The sequence below is a fragment of the Merops nubicus genome, unplaced genomic scaffold (assembly GCF_000691845.1).
Source record: "Merops nubicus isolate BGI_N331 unplaced genomic scaffold, ASM69184v1 scaffold22863, whole genome shotgun sequence".
In the NCBI taxonomy this organism is placed as follows: Eukaryota; Metazoa; Chordata; class Aves; order Coraciiformes; family Meropidae; genus Merops; species Merops nubicus.
In genome coordinates, this window is record NW_008597174.1 from 10,226 (window position 1) to 29,023 (window position 18,798).

At 37.5% G+C, this 18,798-nt stretch overlaps 1 protein-coding gene across 1 annotated transcript; it reads right to left on the minus strand.

The window, feature by feature from the left end:
• Positions 1–3: 3 nt before the first annotated feature.
• On the minus strand, positions 4–18,793 carry DCAF17 (DDB1 and CUL4 associated factor 17; the record flags this gene model as incomplete). The annotated part of the gene is given in 14 exon segments (XM_008936634.1): positions 4–150; positions 922–1,077; positions 2,531–2,614; positions 5,015–5,102; positions 6,149–6,258; positions 7,621–7,763; positions 11,254–11,359; positions 12,089–12,196; positions 14,262–14,351; positions 14,525–14,603; positions 15,147–15,286; positions 16,226–16,316; positions 17,268–17,371; positions 18,644–18,793. Coding segments are annotated over 14 exon segments (1,596 nt in total), but the record flags the coding sequence as incomplete, so codon positions are not given.
• Between the last annotated feature and the right edge of the window lie 5 nt (positions 18,794–18,798).

Here is an 18,798-nt window from a genome sequence, read left to right on the forward strand (position 1 = left end):
CACTCTTTCTGTTTTTTCGTGCCTTGAACATTCATCATCTTATGCAGTATCACAGACCATTTGGTAAACGTAACAACTGAATCTCCTGTTAGGCTTCTGTTCTATGTGTAATACAAGGTCTTTGTCAAAGTAAACTTCATGACTGTAAGTCTGAAATGAGAAAAAAAAATCTGATTGGAGTCTTCATTACCACAACTTCCTAATACCCATATCATTTTCCTTGAGGAAGAAAAAAATATTTAACATTTGTGACCTTCATGATCAGACAGGAATTTTGTGTAGATGCACAGAGACTGCCCTTCCAGGTAAAGGAGAGGATTTTAAAACTTTGAGAGATTTTCCACGTGCCTGTTTTAGAAATCTAAATGCAATTCAGAGCATCTGATTTAAGATTGTAAGCTGCCTTTGCAGTCAACGTTAAGAGGCGCCACACGTGCTGAGTGGTCTGAATATTTCAGACCACTGAGCTGAATGTCCACCTAAACTTGAACTGGACGGACAGCCCTTTCCATCTCTCCAAATACATCCACGGTCAGGTCCATGCTTAATTCTGTGCATGAGTAGTTCAAGTTGAGCTAATGAAACTATTTACAAGTTGTAAAGCTAAACTGATATAAGTAGTCAGAGGGTGAGTATTCAAGTTGATAAATACTTAAGAAATGCTTAAGGACAACCCCTCCCCCAGCCAAGAAACCAAATGAATCAACCAACTAAGAAAATCTTAATTTCAAATCATGGAGATTTCCAGGTAATTCTACTACTAGATGATGGAACACTTAGAATTTTTGAATTATTATTTTGTACAAATCTCATCCATAGCACTTGGCAACACTATTTATATATGTACTTCATATATGAACAAAAATAGTAGGTAAAGGGGTAAGGAAGGTGTCAGTGTAAACAAAAGATGGGAATTCTCACCACATCCCAGGACTCCAATAATGGAATACTCTTAAGCAGAACCCCACGCTCATTACAATGAAAGTCAAGGTGAGCTCTTCCATCAGCTCCTATTTGAGTAACTGCCACAGTGGATAACAAATCCAATTCATCTTCATAATCCACAATTTTGAATGTCTTGGGAAAACAAAACATTGTTTACAAATCAAACATAAATTCACATTTCCCTCTATTGAAATTGCATAGCTCTTTTCTTTCAGGTGAAAGCAGAATTGGGAAAACTGTAGTTGTCTTCTGATCTGATAAAGAAAACTTTACCAGCCTGACACCAAACAGTCATGTTTTCCAACACAGGTTGCCTAACATAGTTCAGCGAAGTTCCTTAAGGCAGGAGGGAAGAGAGTAATATTCTGAACAATCCTAATGTGCAAGGAGATGTATTTTATATATATCACACAATCGAAAAAGTACTTCAAAAGTGGCAGAAGAACCATATTTAAAATCCAGGCCCACTCTTGAAGCAGATGTGATAGAAACAGTACAACTTAAAGCCATTACTGGTTTGAGGGAATGGGTATCTTACAGCAACTCCATTCACATGAACACGTGCGTGTTCTGTTCAGAGCTCTCTCTCTCTCTCCACACAGTGTGTGACAGTGAAGAACTGAGACCAAAAGGTGAAGATCGTGAACTAACTTAATTGCCTCTATATCACTCTCATGAACCTGGTAACATTCACTTTTAAATTGAAGCCAGTCTGTTTCTTCCACGATGGAAAAATATCTTCTGGAATAAGAAATGAAGCATAGCAGCAGGAAAAAAAAACATAGTGTGCAGACTCTAGTTTTTATTATGTTAAAAAAAAAAAAAAAAGTGAGTAGAAATGAACTGCAGACCTTAAGGGTTATATTGGACTGTCCTGTATTTTTACCACAGTAAAGCCTCTTTCCTCAGAAAAAAAAAAAAGAATAGAAATGACTGCCAGAAACTGTTGAATTTTAAATGCTGTGCTTATGCCTGTTACAGCTCCAGTTCTAAATAGAGAGCTAAAAAATATTCTTCATAACCTCTTGAAGACTTACTATCAAGGCATGTGGTGTTTTCACTCTCAAGAAGCAGTTATTTAAAGGAAAAGTGTTAAATACCTTATCCTGTAATCTAATCAATGAAATTAGGAGATGAAAATATAGTTTAGAGATACTACATCAAAGATTAGAGGAACCTAAAGCAGAGAAAAAAACATATTTCTTCCATTTCATAGAATGCTTTATAAGAAATTTTAAAAGGAGCTGTTTCAATGGAGAGAAGAGTAATGGTTCATCATCTTAAGATCTCATTTCTGTGCCACTGAAGTCACATGGAGTTATGGTGTTATTGTGAGGCATAAGATCAGGTCTTAAAAGAAACAGACTATCCAAAGCACAAATGTCAACCAAAGAGAAAGGATGATGGAGACAGAGGGGAAATAAAGTAATTGGGAGTTAAGAAGACAAAGGAAGCCACAGAAGAGAAATAAAGAACTCAAAGATTAACACAGCTAATGACTACAGCCACTGCACCTGAAATCAGAATCACTTTTGGCTAGCTAAACATTTAATTAATCCACAAACTGCTTTCACACATCTCTTACCTCTTGTTCTGGGTCATCATCCAGCAAGTTGAAACGCGTTTTCACCACTCTACCAGAAGCTGTTACAGTAACAGCATTGTTCACCTTTGGAAAAAAAGAAAAAAGTGGCTCTCGACTTCAGAGCATTCTAGGTTTTTTTTCCTGTCTATTTGGCAATGTGTCCACTTAACGTCTTTTGCTTTCTGACCTTGTTTTAATTGCTTGGATCATTTTTACTCATTATTAGCTATGTATGACCCTAGTGCTGTTATCTCTTCATAAGGGTTCATGAACTCAAGGGCTTTAGTTGAGGTATTACTGATGTTTACTCATATTCAGTCCTGTAGGGATGGCAAAGATTCTCAGCTACCACATGTTTCAGAACAGAAGTGACTGGAATCAAGATGCTGAAATGAGAATTAAGACAACTAAGTCATCACCCATTTGCTTCTTAAGATCTTACTTCCACAGGATGGGGAAAACAGCATCTTAGACCACCACAGCTGCTTCCACTAGGCTTAACATCACAGAATTGTAGAATGATTTCAGTTGGGAAAGGCCTTTAAGATCATTGAATGCAACCATTAACCCAGCACTGCCAAGTCTACCACTAAAGCATGTCCCTAAGCACCACATCTACATGTCTTTTAAATACATTTAGGGAAGGTGAGTCGATCACTTCCCTGGGTAGCCTGTTCCAGTGCTTTACAACCCTTTTGGTTAAGAAATTTTTCATAATATTCAACCCAAACGTCCCCCCATGCAACTTGAGGCCATTTCCTCTTGTCCCATCACTAGTTACTTAGGAGAAGAGACAGACCCGCATCTTGTTACAACCTCCTTTCAGGTAATTGTAGAGCTAAGGTCTCCCCCGAGCCTCCTTTTCTGCAGAACTTCAACCCCAGTTGTCTCAGTGGACCCTCACAAACCTTGTTCTCTAGATCCTTCACCAGCTTCATTGCTCTTCTTTGGACACACTACAGCACCTCAATGCCCTTAGTGTAGTGAGGGGCTCCAAACTGGACACATTACTCAAGGTGTGACCTCACCAGTGCTGTGGATGGGGGACAGTCACTTCCCTACTCCTGATGGCCACACTATTTCTGATACAAGCCAGGATGCCATTGGCCTTCTTGACCACCTGGGCACACTGCTGGCTTATACTCAGCTGGCTGTTGACCGACACCTCCAGGTCCTTTTCTGCCAGGCAGCTTTCCAGCCACTCTTCCCCAAGCCTGGAGCATTGCAGGGGGTTGTGACCCAAGTGCAGGACCCAGCACTTGGCCTTAATGAACCTCATGCCATTGGTCTCAGCCCACTGATCCAGCCTGTCCAGGTCCCTCTGTAGAGCCTCTCTACCTTCAGCCAGTGTCTGTATGGAAGTTAAAAGGAAAAGGCACAGACAGGCTTAGAATTCGTATTTCTTTGCTTTTACTGTAGCAGAAGTTTCCTAAACAAGGCCTAAAAGAAAACAGGCAAGCACGGCAAGGCATTAGATGACAGAGCTCACCCTTTCTGAATTCAATGAAAGGTTTATTCCCAAGTTAGTGTAGATTTTTAATACACAGATTTCATTCTGCAGAAACTTCAAAATTAGTATCACACATTTCTGGGGACTTTACAGTAGTGATAAATGATAAAAACTTGCTTTTAAGTAAGACATAACTTTGTATGCTGAAGCAAAATGACAGTTCCAGGCACTTCCAAAAAAACTTTCTTCACAAGTGTGGTCTTTAACCTTTTTTGACATTTAAATTGTTTTTGTGATTTTCTGTCATAAAAGACTTCTCTTCAAAAGGAACAATCAAGGAGGTTTAGATCAACCCCTCACCACTTGGTTCAACCTTTCTGTACTCTTCTGACCCACTGATGATTCAGTTCTGTTCTGCTGCAGTTTCAGTTCAGCTCACCAAGCAAGCAGACAAGTACTCGCCTTTTCTGCTGGGTTATTATTCTGTTATTTTAATGCATTGATTTGGCTCTGATTTGGTTAGATGAATGCCACACTTGTTACAAGGGAGTGACAGAGGTGCATGGTCAGGAAAAGAAATAGACTTTTGGAAGCAATTTATTGTCTTTGTCTTATGAAGACGTTACCTCTACTTTATAGCAGACCTGAGACATTTCTAGTATTTGTATTAACAACTTACCAGAGCACCATAGATGCACACAATTACCACTCAGTGGCACCTTGTTTTGAAGTAAATATGTCACCATCTTGTAAGTATGTTTTATATCAGTGATGCATGGCTATACTGCACATCATAAAAAATGCTGAAAACTAAAGAAAAGACTGAAGGTTTCAGAAAGCTGTCCTGAAAGTGTTGACGTTTTCAAGCTTTTTTTCATACAGCTTAAAGTCCCATGAAAACATGAAATATTTTAAAATAAATTCTGAATTAATCCCATAAAAGACAAATACATGGGCATTTTGTGTACTCATATACACAAAATGCCCATGTATTGCTCACAATCAGACATTGAGATCTTGGACACTAAACTCACACTGTTTTCTCTGTTTGCCACAATTGTAAAATCTTCTGCAACCTCCATTTGATCTGTATTATTTTTAACTTCCTTAAGCTTCAAGACTCTACAAAAGAAACAAATTACAAAATAGGTTATGTATTCTAATCTACTCACTACAATACATCTATATTTATAATTTTAAAGTAGCAGGTATATTAAAACATCAGAAATGGGTGAAATGGAAATAAATTATTTTTGTAATTCATGTTTATGAGTGAAATTTTAGCACAGTTGTCCTCGGACATTTTTCATATCAAAATCTTGTGCTGCTTGCCAGTGCCCATATTCATTATGTAGAAATCTGTATGTTTCTACCAGAACTTCTGATTCTGATAAATTAATAAATTTTACAGCTTCTAGGTGTTTTGCCAATGACCAGGCCCCAAAAAAATGATACCACCAGCAGGAAGATGAACCAATACACAGTCTGTATTGTAGACAAGAAGGACATCCCATGAACGATCGCTGGGGGTACAAACAGATCAATCAGCTGGTACATAATTGATGCCACCCCCAATGATCTCACAAAGGATGTAACTCGGCCCACAACAGGTGGCACAAACAGAGACCCAAGGTTGCCCACAGTTGGCATGGGAAACAGCCAGACCAGCAAGCTAAACACATAAGAGAAAGGTGCCCACACGGCGACTCTCACCCGATCAGCCCGCGTGCGCAAAGGTCTTGAGCAGACCGGGGCCCAGCTCCAGGAGAGTCAGGAGGTCTGCCCTGAACCAGGAAGCTCTGTGGAGTGCACTCCACAGACTGACACTCCTGACTCCCTGCAAGTGGTCCCAGCTTTTATCCCCAAGCAGACACCTGACCTTTGTCAACTCAATGCGGGACCCCTGGGGCTCATTTCCCTTATGGCTCTCCCTGCAGGCCGGCCGCACCCTGGGGGGAAGCTATAAGGCAAACTCACCACTTCTTGATGAAGGGCTGTGGGAATCACCTATATGTCAACCTTAATTTGGGGGCTCAGGGTTCAAACCCCAGCATTTCACTAGGGTTTGATGAATTTTGATCTGCAAATTGTCAAACTACTGAATTTATGCAGTTATGCAACTTTTCCTCTAATGAAAGTAAGATTTGAGAAAAAAAAAAGGCTCATACTTTATCAAATTTGGTCCCACGTGGATTATTCTACCTGACATATCTGGATGGAAATTTATCCAATCAGGTTCCAGTGAACAGCATTTCATTTCCTGTATGCCATTTTTTGCCTGAAGAAGGAAGGAAAAGCTTAGACTGTTAGTATTTTGAAAGTCTCACAGATCTATTTAAAGAGGAAATATGGAGCTTCTCTCCACATACCTCTGAAGGTTAAGTATTGGTCATAATCATAACCAGAAAGGACGGCAGTGGAATAATAACAACAATAATACTCAGTTCCAATTCTTAAGATATTCCATGGAAGTTTCAACTTTTCTAATATGCAATAAGCAACGACACTGTACCATGGCTATACATGGTTCTACCTCTCCTGAAATTAAGCAAAATGAAGATTTAACACTCTGCAAACACTTCAAAAATTCCATCAGTCTGAGTGTCAAAGATCTCAGATGTGTCAAGACGCATGAAAAGCATTAGCACAAACTTTGACCTGAGCTTCAAACCTCGGGCATAGCCTCTTTTGTGCAAATATTTGTGAAGCATGTAAGCCTGGGAAAGCTTGTGATTTCAGCTGTAAGCTGGTCAGAATCCTGGGATTTTACCACAGGCTTTTTGTTGTTAAATTTAGCAGACCCTGATCATTCAGATTTTCAAATGTATCAACTCACATAGAAAAAACTAGGTAAGAAAAGATTGTACAAGTCCCTCTGAACCAAAATTGATCTTCTGTGGTTGTGAAAGCTCTGTTTTGAAAATAAGAGATAGGAGAGGGATCATTGATTTCATCAGGCTAGTAAAAGTCAAGAGGATATTTACAGATGAGAAGTTTTTTAGTGAAGAACTCTGAACTAACAGGCCTAGAAGCTGCCTGTATTAAAGAAGTATCTTCAGGTCAAATCCAGATCCAAAATAAATCTGAGATGGAGAGATCACACAAAACACTACATGATGAATAGTACCTAAACAAAGCAATCAAGAATGCTGGATTAAACTGAGTAATAAAATCTTTCTGAGAGAGATTAAACTGAGTGAAGATCTTTCTAGAGGGACAGAGAGAAGGTACCAATCAAGGATAAAATACAAACGTTAAGGAAATCTATTCTGCAAGTTCTTAAAACTTACAATGTTACTTCAGTCATGCTCTTTGGTAGGCTGACTAATCAGAAGTGCATTAAGATGTTACCACGCAAGGAATCAGGCAGTGAGACTCTGCTTGAGCTTTAACTTTCAGCTGAGAATACAGTGCTATGTGGCACTGACAGTGCTATGATTATATTGGAATGGAGGAAATACCAGAAGCACTACTAATTCAGAAGAAAACTTTTTACACATGACTCCACTGGACAGCAGATGTAACACTGGGGTGGTCCGTGTGAGAGGACCACACTGGAAAACAAGGGTATTGTTACCTTGAGCACTACTCAGAAGAGATGAAAACAAACGTGATACACATTAATGTTTGAATATATTACCAAAGCATTGTCTTTCAGAGAACAAATATGGAAGATTCCTTTATGTTTTTTCTTGTTAGGTGTGATGATATAATGCCAAGGGTAACCTCCAATTTGAAATGCATTCTCCAGAGAAGATACTTCAAATAGTAAAGGTGGAGTATCTGCAAATATTCAGTAATGTTAATACCATTAGTAGAAGCACAATCAAAATTCCATTGATCCTTACAATTCTAAATTCCAGTAAAGCTTCAGAGCTTCTGAAGACTGGCTGTGATCTTTTTCCTATGCTACCTCACCTAGCATCCAGGCACACCTATGCAGTTCCCTGTGGAAGGTTGTTACTGCCTTCTCAGATCTTCATGCTGAACTGCTCTTCTGATACTTTTGACATCCTTCATTCCAAACGAGCTGGATAACCAAAGATGTAGCAAACAAAATTAATCCAGCTCATCTGAATGAGAGAGGAAGTACACATTAACAGATCAAAGAGTATATCAAAAGGGTCATTATTCCCTTGGAAAAAAAAAAACATAAATAGCTGGAAACAGGCTAACAGCAGCACCCTCAAATAACAGAATTAAAATGCAGAAAGATACCCATATCGGAATATTCCTTTTCATTGTGTATAATACAACAAAATAGTGTGGACCATAATGAGCGCCATCTGTAGCTAAGTTCATAAAAATAAGTAATAATCTAGGAATTTTTGTAATTAATGGCAAAAGGTATCTAGTTTTCTCTTCAATTCACTTGGGATAAATTATACAAACATAATATGCCACTCTTAAAGTATTCAGTGCACTAAATAAATTAAATGGACTGTACAGAGCTTTACAACTTCTACCAAGTAGCTAAATAAAAGCAATTTCTACAGCTGCTATAGCTGAATCAACTGTAGACTGAAGATCACCACTTTCTAATGCTAGAGAGAAATGCTGGGCAAAAAAAAATGACACGATGTGGAGAAAATCTGCAATTAAAAGGGGCTTGTAAAGAGGCAGAATATATAAACACAAGCTGAGTCACTGTGAGGAGAACAAGGTTCTTATCTGGACTTTCGTGTCCCAAAAACACATGAGCCCTTTGGTCTCATCCAAATTTTGACTTGTTCTTGTCCTGCCTATTCTAGGTAATTATCCAGATCCTAACAATGGTGTCAAGATATCACAAGACATCAGAAATTATGTTTACATAGTGCTTCTCTCTTTTTCCTTCATTTATGTCTCCAACAACTTAGCCATTTAGATTGAAAGGGATTGGTTCACTGCCCATGGAAATGAAATCTTTCCTAAACTGGAAAGTTGCTGTCTTCTAGTTGTCTTTTGGACTAATACATAGGAAATGGGAGATTCTGTGCAAGATATTAAGAAGTATAGGCTATAAAAACCAAGGCGTCTGCTGAAAATGCAGAGAACATCAAAAATGGAGGCATAAGCAGAGGACCTACTGATATTAAAATCTGTCTGAAAATGAAAAATGAGCCAAGAAAATTTCTTACTATTTTACCCTATTGCCTTTTTCAATAAAATATATATATTGCAAGGCCCCTCAGAAATTCTGGTAAGTGGACTAATATTAATCCTTAGTAGTACAGGCTACTGATAAAATATGCCTTTTTTTTAACGTTCATTCGGCAAAGATTTGCAAGATCATAGCCACCTAAACCACTGTGGTAGCATGACTCTGCTACCTTAACTCCTTTTTTTCTGCAATGTGTCACAATTCTTATTGCTCAACACACCTCCTGTTGTCTTTGTAAGTCCTCTCCTAGCATTGTCAGTTTTCAATCTCCAGCTGAGCTTCTTTGTCCACTTCCTCAAAACTCTCCAGCCTCATCTAAACATAAAGCCATAAAGCTGTGCCTGACAGCACTAACAAGTATTTGTTCTAAATGTAAAACAAAAAATCTCAGCAAGTATCTTCCTCTTTGGTTTTGTTTTTGTTTTTCCCTGAAATTACCGCATCTGCGAATAATAAATCAAACTACGCTTTGAAGTTCTGGACCTTTCAGAAAATTACATAATGAATATTTATAGGTTCCTTTCCATTCCTTCCACTGTGACCAAAATCAAATTCCTTACCAGTTAATAGCTGTAAATGGTGGGGTAGGTATATGGTAGCCTATAACTTTTGAGCTCTATACAACTCCTCTTGGGTACCTAAAGCACCACAAAGCCGGCACAGTAATAGCTGCCTTCCCTTCAGGCAATTTCTGTAGGGAAGCTGGGATTAAATAAGCAGGGAAATCACATAGTTAACAATTACAGTAAATACAAGTTTAAAGTCTGAAACTGTTAAAATCTCACTCACTGAAGCATTACATTACATTGAAAAGTCAGTTGGTCATCTCATTTTTTAAAGAAAACAGCTTCAAAACCACAGAAACGCAATTATCTGCAAAGAGCAGTCATGGCAAATTTCTGCCATGAGTTCAAAACTTCCTAACCACAAATTCTTGAATATGATTCAAGACAAAAAAATGTTTTCTCCAGTACATTAGTTTTAAATTTCAAAATTAAAACCTACAAGGTTCTGTAAGACATGAGAACAAATCTGGCATAGGCTTCCTATTAAAGCTCCCACAGCATGCTTTCCACAGGGCCCCTAAGTTGTGGTTTTGCAGACTGAGACAGAAAGGAAGATCAGGAGAAATTTCCTTTTGCAGAACCTGAAACATCAATTATAACAGCCTATCACTTTGTTTTGATAAAACTGCATTATAACTGAAAGCCTTCACTAGATCTGTATCTTATCTTTGTGTATTTCCTTAGGCTTATGTAAACCTGGTTTGGTTCACCTGTCATTATCTGACATTGTCTGCAAACATGAAGATGAAGAGCATTTTTTATGTGCACAGTCACCTGTAAAAAACATTTAATATAGAAACAATCAAAATTAAAAAAATAAAAGCATAAATGGAAGTGCCTCAAGTGTGAACTTGTGAGAATGTATTTTTGACATTAAAAATCCCCAAAGTTTCAAAGAAGGTCTCAGGCTTTGGTCATTCATTAATTCGTTCTGGGCACCAAATTCTAATCTCAAATACACCAGCAGAAATTATTGTTTGGTTTCCAAGAAACTGAAGTCATTACATAAAGCAGAATGTTTGTAAGTTAATCATTTGAGGCATAAGAATTGTATAAAAGATAATTTGTCTTTTCCTCAGGAATTAATTTTATTGAAACTGGCACATTTCTGACAACTTAGAATTATCAAAATGCAACTCAGACAAACTGTATTTGCTCTCCTTCAATTCCCTCTGCAAGTTAGATTAAACATTCTCACATCTTTTACTTACATATCCTATACTGTTTCTGGGTGTCACTAACAGCTGTCCTAGCCCTTCCTCTTTCCCAAGAACAGTTGTGTCTCAGAAATAAGGAAGGCGTTTCCATTTCATGCACTGCTTATGAAGTTTTTCAAATATCTTAGCTGCTATATTGGTTTTCTAAGTAAGTCCTATGTAATTAATTCTTGTAATTAGAGGTAAAGCAAAGCACATTTTTACCATAACGTAAACCCAGAAGAAAAAACTCCAAAACTACAGCACAATACAAGTACAGTCATTTTAATGTTTTTTCTTGGTGTGAAATAATTTATAATTAATTCATAAAAGTCACCAGCTGAGATAATAAAAAAAATCATAAATACCTGTTATTTTGATGTTACATGGAAGACCAAATGGATACTTTCCTACAATTCCCAGCTGACCAGTCCAGTTGAATTCACATCCCAAATCAAATGGCTGTTCCATGAACTAAAATAACACAGAAAAATTTAGTTTTATCGATGCATATTTACTCGCTATTTAGTTTTGCTGCTCTGTTACTACTGCATTCTTTATTTAGAATCATATCATTTTGGTTGGAAGAGACCTTTCAGATCAAGTCCAGCCATTAACCCATCACTGCCAGGTCACCACTAAACCATGTCCCTCAGCACCACATCTGCATGTTTTTTAAATCCCTCCAGGAATGGTGACTCCACCACTTCCCTGAGCAGCCTTTTCCAGTGCTTTACAATCCTTTCAGTGAAATCTTTTTAGCTCCTGCTTGATGTCTTCTTTTTGAATTAATGTTTGATTTTTGATTGGAGGAATATAAATGCAAGAGTCTTGCTGCAATTCTGTTTCAGATCAAACAGTCTTCCGTGCCCACCAGTTTCTGGCCTTAACACTCAACCTGTAAGTACAGAGCAGGTGTGTAAAGAAGAGCACACCTGCCCTAGCATCTACGTAGCTCCTCTCCATACGCTCTGAAGTGCCTGTCTGTCCGATTCTGTATCTTTTATATTTTGCCACCAGTAACTTGTGTGGGTAGAATTTTCTCATGGTATATCCATTTGCAACTCCCAGCTGTAAACAGATTTAGGCTAGAACTCTATCTGTTGACATATTCCCTGTGCATATATGTGGCATTACACAAATATTTATTATTTGTTGCCCCAAACCAGTATGGATTGTATCAAATTGTATGTATTTCATTACCTGTTCAGAGATGGCTTGGAAGTTATAGAGCCTCACCAGACCCATGCTATGCATTACAATGAGGATTCCATTAGAAACAGCAACATCTGTCACACTATTACCAAATACCTGAACAAAAAATGAAAAAAAAAAAATTACTCCATTAGGGAAAAAATAATTGAGACACACTGCAAAATACTGATATCATGTCCTTAATTTTGCAATTGCTTTAATTTTTTATTCTAACTAAACCCTATGATCAGTGTTTTAGCTCATGAAGTTTTCAGTAACTCCTGTATTCTGTTGAGTTGCTGTAGTATGTGGCACTGCAGTAACACCTGAGGTCAGATAAGTCATATTCTGCAAGCACATTCATTCTCTAACCAATTCTCAGTACCTCCCAGTTATTTTCACACATGAATAGACTATACTACGCAGCATCCCACAGGAATGTTAGCTAAGCTCAATCTACAAGTACTGATTTGAGATCTTCTTTCTTTGTCACCAGTGTAAAACACTAGTCTAATCATGGCTCTATGACTGTGTAGAGCTGTACTAAAACTACATTATTCAGCTGTCACAGAGTACAGGGTCCTCTGAATCCAAATTAGACACATTGTCATTATGCAGTATTCATTTGTGCTACAGCTTAACACAACTCCACTGAGGAAAAAGCCAACAAACTAATTCTTAATATTTAATAACAACATGTGAAGTTTGTAGGTATTTTTAGTAGAGATGTTAGGAAATGTAGAGTTTTAATTTCTTTAATCTGAATTACTATGTGAAAAAGTAATTAAAACAGTGTTAAAACAGGCTTAAAAACAGCTGAAAAAAAACCCCAAATCTAAAAGCTGCAATACTTCTAAATCTTAACACTATCAATGACCTTGTGGTTGGTTTAGTCCTGAAAGATCCATTCATTCCTGAGACTTTGCCTTTTATTTAGTCTTAGAGCTCTCTCTCAAAACATTTGCTGGCTTAGATCACAGTGTCTTCCAGACACAAGCTCTAATAGTTTTGCAACCGTAAACATTCCTTTAGACCTTAGCTAGTCTGAAGTCAGGATTTCTTGTAGTATTCCATCTCAGTAAAGTTAATGCATGAGGTGCATTCTTCAGCCTTTAGCAGTAACCCTAATCCTAAATCTAATCAAAATTACATTCCACTGATCTGTATCAGGCTTGGCACTCATTCACTGTCTGCTTCCTCTGGTAGGTATATTCAAAAATCCCAAATTCTGCCCTGATGTTATTCCTAGCTGTAACACTGACTCTGATGAGTACTCAGCACAGGCCAGGCTGAAGCAGTACACTTTTAGAAGTTTCGCCCACTACGACCATGATGAATCTTGGCATGGCATTCCTAACTAGACTGAGAATGTCTTCGATCCTAGTAACATTTTTTCCAGTCCTAAGTACTAATTTTGAACTGTACAATACACAGTGCCCTTAAATTTTCATAGGCCTAAATGAAAAATGTTTAACCTGACTCTTTCACTTGATGCCTCCTACCCAAACAAGCACCAACTAAAACCCACTCTGGACCCCAAATGAGACTATAGCTTACAGAACTTTGAAGACAGAATTTGCATGTGCACTGTTCCGTTGTATCCAGAGCTCCCTTGCCCTAAAATAGATGCAATTTTTCACCAGAACAGCAAAAGATGCCATCTGGCTGGAGGTTACCTAATATATACATGCTTACTTACAGGTCATAAATCAACCTCAGAAAGGTTGTTTGCTCTTGCCTGGTGAAGCAAGACATGTACATACATTTTGCTGTTCAATAGCAATGATAATACAAGCTTGAACATTTGTAACTGCATATGAAATTCATAGACTATAATTAGGAGCGGGTCAGAGGCACATCTATCTTTCTTTGATGAAGTGAAATCTACAAACACTTCAGGATTTCCTATTTCTTATAATTGCTCTAAGTAAAGGCTAAAGTCCTTCTATGTATCAAAGAGTAACCCTGTAGCAGAATGCATTTGTATATTCTCTTCTTGTTATTTGAATTAAGCATCATACCCCCAGTGCTCCTATCAGACACAAGAACACTACTGCTAATTAAAGTTTCAGGACACTGGTTTTACAAGGTGCAGGTGTGACTTCTGAAATCCTGGGAAAATCCTGTGTAAACTATCCCTTTCATACAGCTACAATACAGATCACAAGAGGAATTAACTTACCTTTTTGTTTATTTCTAGCATTCCAATGAATGAAAGAGGCAAAACTTGGAATACAGCCAGATAGAATAATACAGACTCTTGGATACCTGCCTGGGAAGGAATAACACTGAATATAGTTATTATACTTTAGGTATTTATTGACAGTAGGATACTGTTATCTTCTACCATAATAACAAAGCATAATGTCTCTATCTCTGTCCTTGTAAATTCTTTTTGATCGATTTTGTAAAAATTTAAGAATAACAGTTTTTCAACAAACTTACCTGCCGTGCTGCTCCAGGGAGCTTATTCTGAGCTGACTTTACGACCATTACCTCTTGAGGAGTATCCCAGCTCAGATACCTGTTTGTAACAAGAAAGGCCTATCTTAATAATTTAAAAATTATCTACTAGTAAACATATTATTTCACGTAAAATATAATCTACCATGACGAGATCTATCCCTGTGTCCAGGCAAATTGTTCAGCATCTGATCCAGGAGAGCTCTTTCCAAGAGCAAAATGACTACCCTATGCAGAGGAATCCTTGCAAGTTAAAAATAGCTTAAACACATTTTTCTTACGTTATACAAAGATTGTTTTACAGCTCTTAAAGGTTCTCTCCTGGTAGATTGCTATTGCAATACTAAAGGTTGTAAAATACTTGGAGAAAAGCCAATAGCAGCCTAGTTTTTGAGGCTTTTGTGGAACTTGATACCAAATTTGAGATCTTAATACTTAAGCTGCTGAAATTCTTCTACAGGAAAGAGCACAGAGGAGCAGGTAGCGTGCTAGACTAACAAACCTGAAGTCAGCCATAGGACTGCCCTAAAATAAACATGATTCCCTTTCTCCAGTATACTACTACTGATTGTTAATTATATAAGACCTAGTCAATGTTTGATACCTGAATTTGCAGTAGGAACCGGCAAGGTATATTTTTTCCAGTACTTCTCCACTATCAGCAGAGAGACGTAGGAGCCAGTTCTGCACTGTCAAGACTATCAGAGAAGATTTATAGTCTGATGGACTTGGTAGCATTTCCCCCTACATAACAAAATGTTATCAGGAAGGAGTTTATATGAGGATACATAACATCTTGACATAGTAACAAAACCCCCAAAGTTAATAGATGTTCCTCAAAAAGTAAAGGTGGACAGCTGTCTGATAATCACGCCACATTCGCATCCACGCCTAACAGTCATCTGACTATCACATAAATAATTTGCTGTCACACTTTTTGCAAGACAGCCACCTTTGCTAGAAAAGACACCTTTTAAAACTTGCCTTGCAAAAATGAAGTATAACAGCTTATCAGTCTAATTGATGATTAGACTACTAATCTTGAAGAGAGGATTTTTAAAGTATTGCAGAGCAAGACATTCAGTGGTAACTCAACAGTAACTCTTAATAACGGTATTCACACCACTTCATTTTTAGGCACCTCAAGGATGGGGCTGATATTCCTGAGATCGGTCAACACGAGATGAGAGAAAAATTCCTCAAGGAGGAGGGAAATGATATAATCTATTAGCTAGAAAGAGCAGAACAGCTTTTGGGCAGAGCTGCTTCAATGGGTCTCCAGTTTACCTTTTTTTTTTTTCTTTTTTGGTCACCAGATCTGGCAAGAATTGAAAATCCCACCTACTGCCCTTGCTAATAAAAAAGTAAAGAAAAAACTAAATAGAATTTATGTTGTAAGGAATTAGAATTATTTGCACAACCATAAAGGCACTGTTTTTAAAACATTCCATGGAAGCTCACAAACAAGCATCTAAATATGTTACTGAGAAATTCCAAGAAGTGTATGTCTAAACATTCAGCCAAAATAGGTAAGCCCATGTTGCAGACCTTAAATGAGCTAACTCCATAAAACCATTGAGAGTGTACTTTGCAGGTAAAAAATACTCTATTCTAGATTTGTTTCACTGAAAGTTATTAATATTTTTTTTCATACAACAATGGTCTAGTAAAAAGTAATCTTACCAGTGGGCATTCCAATAATAAAGCATCTTCTATTTTTTCTGACTTGGAACACTTTGGCTTTTGATAAAGTATTCTTGGCTCTTGTGCAATGCTGGAGGAAAACGATTGCTAATTTTTAGTCAACACTATAAACTACTTTCTATCAACAAGTCATTTCATACAGTTCCAGAAATCCTACCTTCTCTTTAGGCAGGTCAGAAATCTAAACATTTTTGTAACTACAACCTGACATGGTCTCAAAATAATGCCTAATAAACAATAGTTAGTATAATGTAATATTTAAAAGCTAACCTTTCCTACATTTTGTGGTTTGGTGTTGTGAGTTTTTTGGGTTTGTTTCTTCTTTAAAAATAATAACAAACTTGGTAGTAACATTCTTACTTGAGTGATATACATTAAAAAGAAAGCACATTCCAGAAACTATCATCCTGAAACAACCTTTCCCTCAAGCTTTTCCAGTGACACCTTTCATAATATAAAAGGCATGACATCACATACGGGCATTTTAAAAAAAAAGCTACTACTAGAATAAAAGCTTTGTACTGTGCACAATTTTTCCCTCAGGTAGAAGGTGAGGCAAAGATAAACCTTAAAGATGTTAGACAGGTTAACCTAGTACTGGAAAGTATTCAGACAACATAGGAATAAAACACAGCTAAGCAGATTTAGATCTCTGCTGTAAGTGATAGATTAATTTAATTAACTCTCAGTGGTCTACACTGACAGAGTAATTTATCTTTTTATGTATCAGATGACACTGTTTCAAAACTGCTCTGACCACAACTTACTCAACAGTACAGTTCTCCAAGTCCCCGCTACTTCAGACTTTCTTTCACCAAAGCAGGTGTCATATTAAGACACAACAGCATCTGAGAGTAATTTAGCAAAGATTTAAGTGCCTGGTTATTTTCTCTTCATAAGTAAACTCCACTCAATTCACAGGGGCTATCTGGATGAGTAAAATTAGCAGCATGTCTAAAATGGAATCACAGTTTTAAAACTCTAAGCCAGAGTAACTTACTTTTAATTGTCAATTTATTACCTGCTAATACAGTACTGGTAATTGTCTAAGTAAATTCTTCCTCTTTCATATGCAATAGGAGATGCAGAATGAGTAGTCCAAACATTCTTGAATTTAGTACTTTCCTGAAACAGACAGTGGTTGTAACAGTGATGGCTTTTGTAACAAATCTTGCTTTTGAAAACTATTTTATTTACTTTCTGCAGCTTAATAACTTACTTTAATTGATGCTTTGCTGTTAAATAGATAAAGGGTGGTGTTTTTTTAAAACCAAATTTAAAGACATCTTTAGGAAATTTTTGCTTTTTAAAAACCAAACAAAGCTTTTTTAAGAGCTATTATGGACAGCATGGATAATGAGTAGTTTGTCATTAAGTTGCCTGCATTAGAATTACAACTGGCAACTAAAGTTTAGTGGCAACTTTTAAAGCCAAGGACAAAACTCGCCAGAGTGTAAATATGCACATAACTCTTCTATATGTAATTATCTGAATTCACTGAACATCTGAGTCCATTTTGCTATTGGTGTTTCATGTGAAAAGCAGAAAAATGTGTTTCCAGCTATTTACAAAGAATGCCTGAAACGTTATGGGATAAACCACTCACATAAAGTTTCTTGTGTGTATTAGACATCAGGAGCTCTATACCATTAAGAAAGGTTCCAGTCTTACAAAAATAGCAAAAGTATTTGTGTAAGTCAGATGTAATCAATTTTATCTCAATAAACCTTGCATGCTCATTGATCCAGTTACATAAGTAGACACTTTACCTGACTTCCAATAAATGCATTTTCAGTATAACACAATTGTCAACTCATTTCCACACATTTACTTTTGATGCATTTCTATAAACTACTGTATGGGAACAAGTGTTTTGATAAAAAAAAAAAAAAAAAATCAAGGTCACTTAAGTCATAATTAGTTTAATTTCCCTTTTTTTTTTCTGTAACATAAATTTCACTGATACATTAGGGATATGTTTACTTGAAGACCTCTGCTGATTATCTTATTTTCTTCTGAGAACTCTATTCACATGGAACATTGATGTTCTGTAAACCACTACGAATTGAATACTGGTAAAAATATTAAGCCATCTCAGGTGAAGAAATAAGTGATATAAATTGTCATAAAAGGCTATTTCTAACATGATTATTAGATTTACAAGGTGCTTTTGCAAGTTTTCCACAGGAGAGTCCTCTCTACATTCCTAGGTATGTGCCTCATGCAGTGAATTTATCCGTTCCTAACTCTCTTCAGCCACACTGCAGCATTTTTTTTTCCCCAAAACTTGCCAGCGTGACCCGGGACTTCTCCAACCCGCACGCTGACGCTCAGACTGCCCCAGCGGAAAGCGGGCGCATGCAGGGTTCAGCTAGCGCCGCGAAGCAGAGCTGTTACCTGGCACATCAGTCTTCTGAGGAGCCCCAGGTTTTTTCTGTAGACGACACCAGCATCTCTGGCATAAAAGCCGTGGGCCCTGCGAGCGAGGAGCTGGCAGGCGTTGTGAATCCCGGGCTCCTGGCGGCCGGCCCTCCTCCCGCCGCCGGCTGAGC